The sequence below is a fragment of the Hakea prostrata genome, chromosome 7, assembly GCF_041222555.1.
Source record: "Hakea prostrata isolate BN-2017 chromosome 7, UWA_Hpros_2, whole genome shotgun sequence".
Lineage (NCBI taxonomy): Eukaryota > Viridiplantae > Streptophyta > Magnoliopsida > Proteales > Proteaceae > Hakea > Hakea prostrata.
In genome coordinates this window covers 23,254,841-23,258,025 of record NC_142606.1, presented here as the reverse complement: position 1 = coordinate 23,258,025, position 3,185 = coordinate 23,254,841, and the positions used below count along the sequence as shown (strand labels likewise).

Below are 3,185 nucleotides of genomic sequence, written 5' to 3'. Positions count from 1 at the left end.
CGCCAACACAGTATATCATGCTTCCAAGCTTGTTTCATAACTAACCATAGTAATTATCCATTTTACTGGTCGAGATTGGGATTAATTTTTGGTCCACTTGTCCTATATATTGACACCATTGGATAAGACCTAAGAAAAAAATCTATCTACATGAAGATAGCCCTATTTTCAACCACAAAGTCTCGCATTCCAGATCAGTGTAATGTCGTCCGTCTGATGAGCATCCAACCGTGATAAATGTGTCTAAGTCACTTTACATGGTCAATCATAGAGATTCTTATTTGCCTAAGGCGTGATAAAGCATGTCCATTCGTTTATTACCAATTTTCGATTCTATATTGGTTCTGAAATCAAGTAAGATATTGAGAACCGGGACCGAAAGAGAAAAACGTCTTTTCAATCTAGGTGTGTGGAGTTTCCGTGGCAATAAGGTAATTTTAGTTAAAAGCAGCGGCATTCATTGAGCTCCAAAAAAATATCTAGCCGACCACTATCTCTCGTACTTTCCTAACGTTTAAGGCGTTCAAGTTCCCGGGTTCGCCCGGGCAGATATTTTTCGGAACGCTGATGAGGATTTAATTCATAAAGGATCTCTCTTTGTGTTCGTTTCTGGGTTACTGTTTTCCAGAGATTTACAGGAAGAAAGCGCTTCGCTTCTGTGTCTGGGTTTGATTTCTGTATGTTGTTCTAGTATCTGATTCACCGCCGTCGCTCTATTTCGTCGTCAAGTCACCGGAAGAGATGGATCGAGAAGGGGGATCCGACGAATCCTGCTACTATTCCGTTCTCGGGATCCGTAGGGATGCCTCCTTCTCTGAAGTCCGTGGCGCGTATCGAAAGCTTGCTCTGGTTAGTTAGTTCTTCCTCTTTCTTTTCTCCTCTTCTGCATATCTTCGAAGTATTATGAGTTTTTATGATTTTTCTTTCTTGTTTTGTGCTTTGGAGTTAAGAAATGGCATCCAGATAGATGGACTAAAAATCCGACGGTTGCCGGAGAAGCGAAGAGGCGGTTTCAGCAAATCCAGGAAGCCTATTCCGGTAGGTTACACAGAGTTTAACTGCGATTCGCTTTTTCCTTCACAACGACCACCATGCGATGGTACAGAGACATCATTTTTTCGCTAATTTTCGATGTACCTTGCAGTTTTGTCTGATAAGGGGAAACGATCAATGTACGATGCCGGTTTGTACGATCCCTTCGAGGAAGAAGATGAGGTCGGTTCTCTTTCCTTGCCTCGTACTTTATTCTGTTTAAAAAAATTTTCATAAGAAATTCGATTAAGTACTGATCGAATGATTAAATTTTGTTAAAAATAGGGATTTTCTGATTTCATGCAAGAGATGCTATCAATGATGGACAATGTTAGGCCTGAAGCTGAGGTAAACGTTCTCCTTTTCTCCCTCTCTGCCTCTTTCTGAACTTTTTGTGTGGGGAAAGGGGAAATTATTGGTTTCAGGGAAAAAAGAAAGAAAAAAATAGACACCAAAATTGTGTATCATGTGCAATTAAGTTAAGTATATAATATTAAAATCAAAATTATATGTTTTTAAGGTTGATTATACTGATTATGTCATTAATTCTACAGGATCCATGTAGCGGATCTCATTGGGATAAGATCATATTTGTTGTTTAGGATCACTAATTGTGATTACGGAAATTTATGTATTTATTTAATTTTGTTTTATTAATTAAATATTATATCTTCCCACTTTCTTTCCCTCCAACCAAACACGGTTTAATATGCAGTCAATTGAGGGCACAGTGGTCATTTGAAAACCCTTTAGGGACAAAAGGTGGAAAACTGATGGAAATCTTGGTTGTTGGGAATTGGGGATGTGCAGGAGGACAGTTTTGAGGATCTTCAGAAGATGTTCGCAGAGATGGCCGGGGGGAATGGGATGACATTTAACGTTGGAACCGATCGGACGGGAGGGAAGAGGACACGTGTGCCAACCTCCAAGGGAAACGACACGAAACGGAGTAGTTCACGTATGAGCGTGTCGGTTTCCGTTTCTGACTGAAAAAGTAACGGCCGTTATTGAACTCCGTCCGTTCTTCACCTTCTGTGTATCTTCTCTTTTCGTTTGAACGCCTTAACCTAAGATCAGGAGGTAAAGCGGAAGAGTCGTCAAGAATTAGTATTAAGGGAGGTGGAGGTTGTTGGTTCTGTTCTTGGGGTTTTTTTTTACTTTTTCAATTTAGCTCTCTAGATTTTGTTGATTTGGGGATTCTACTCAATTGGTGCAAGGATTTTTGTCCCCTACTCATTGAAATGAAATTCCCCTCGTCTCTAACCTTTCTTGTGTCAATTGTGGTGCTTCTAGATTATTTTCAGTGAAAATGAAACTGTCTGCTCCCGTGTTTTTTCATTTTTTCTTGTGGTTTGGATCTTCTTCCTCAATGGGTTGCCATTGCAGAGATGTTGAGAATCATAAAAACATGGTCAGGCCCATGTTCATCCCAACCTTCCCCCGTCCCTCTTCCTCCTCCTTTTTCGTTCCTCTTTTTTCTTTTTTCTTTTTTTCTTTTTTTCTCTCTCTCCCCCCCTCCCTTCTCTCCCTTTTTTTTTCTTTTTCTCCTCTTCTTCTCTCTTCTTCTTCTTCTTTTCTCTTTTTTTTTTTTCTTTCTTCCTCTTTTTTTTTCTCCTTTTTTTTTTTTTTTTTCTCTTCTCCTCCTCTTTTTTTCTTTTTTTTTTTTTTTCTTTTTTTTTTCTTTTTCTTCTTTTCTTTTTTTCTTTTTTTTTTCCCTTCTCTCCTCCTCTTTTTCCCCTTTTTTTTGTTTTTTGTTTTTTTTTTTTTTTCTTTTTTTTTTTTTTTTCCTTTTTTTTTTTCTTCTTGTTGTTTCTTTCTTTTTTCTTTTCTTTTTCTTTTTTTTTTTTTTTTTTTTTTTTTTTTGTCTTTTTTTCCCTTTCTTCTTTGGCTTCCTTCCTCTCTCTCTTTTCTCTGTTCTCCTTCTTTTTTTCTTTTTGCTCCTTCTGTTTTTCTCCCTTCTTCCTTTCGCTTCTTTGCTCCCCTCTCTTTTTTTTTCTCTTTCCTTGTTTGTTTCTTCTCTCCCGCTGTTTCGTTCCTCTCTTCACTCCTCGGGGTCTCATCTCGTGGTATCTGTTGTTCCGTCCTCAGGGTCCCTTCTCGCTTCGGGGATCCTCCCTACTATCCCAGTCGATCCTATCCTAGAGCAAGATCCC

General features: G+C 38.7%; 1 protein-coding gene across 2 annotated transcripts; it reads left to right on the top strand.

The window, feature by feature from the left end:
- Positions 1-516: 516 nt before the first annotated feature.
- On the top strand, positions 517-2,295 carry LOC149010653 (Chaperone DnaJ-domain superfamily protein). Of its 2 annotated transcripts, none has more exons than XM_089162001.1 (5): positions 517-849; positions 951-1,038; positions 1,145-1,215; positions 1,318-1,380; positions 1,587-1,827. In XM_089162001.1, the coding sequence occupies exons 1-5, from the start codon at positions 742-744 to the stop codon at positions 1,632-1,634; spliced, it is 378 nt and encodes a 125-aa protein (XP_089018127.1). In that variant the 5' UTR covers positions 517-741; the 3' UTR covers positions 1,635-1,827. The 2 variants fall into 2 exon arrangements, with proteins under 2 accessions (XP_089018127.1, XP_089018126.1); XM_089162000.1 differs by lacking the exon at positions 1,587-1,827 and adding an exon at positions 1,843-2,295 and having other exon boundaries at positions 521-849.
- The last annotated feature ends 890 nt before the right edge of the window (positions 2,296-3,185 follow it).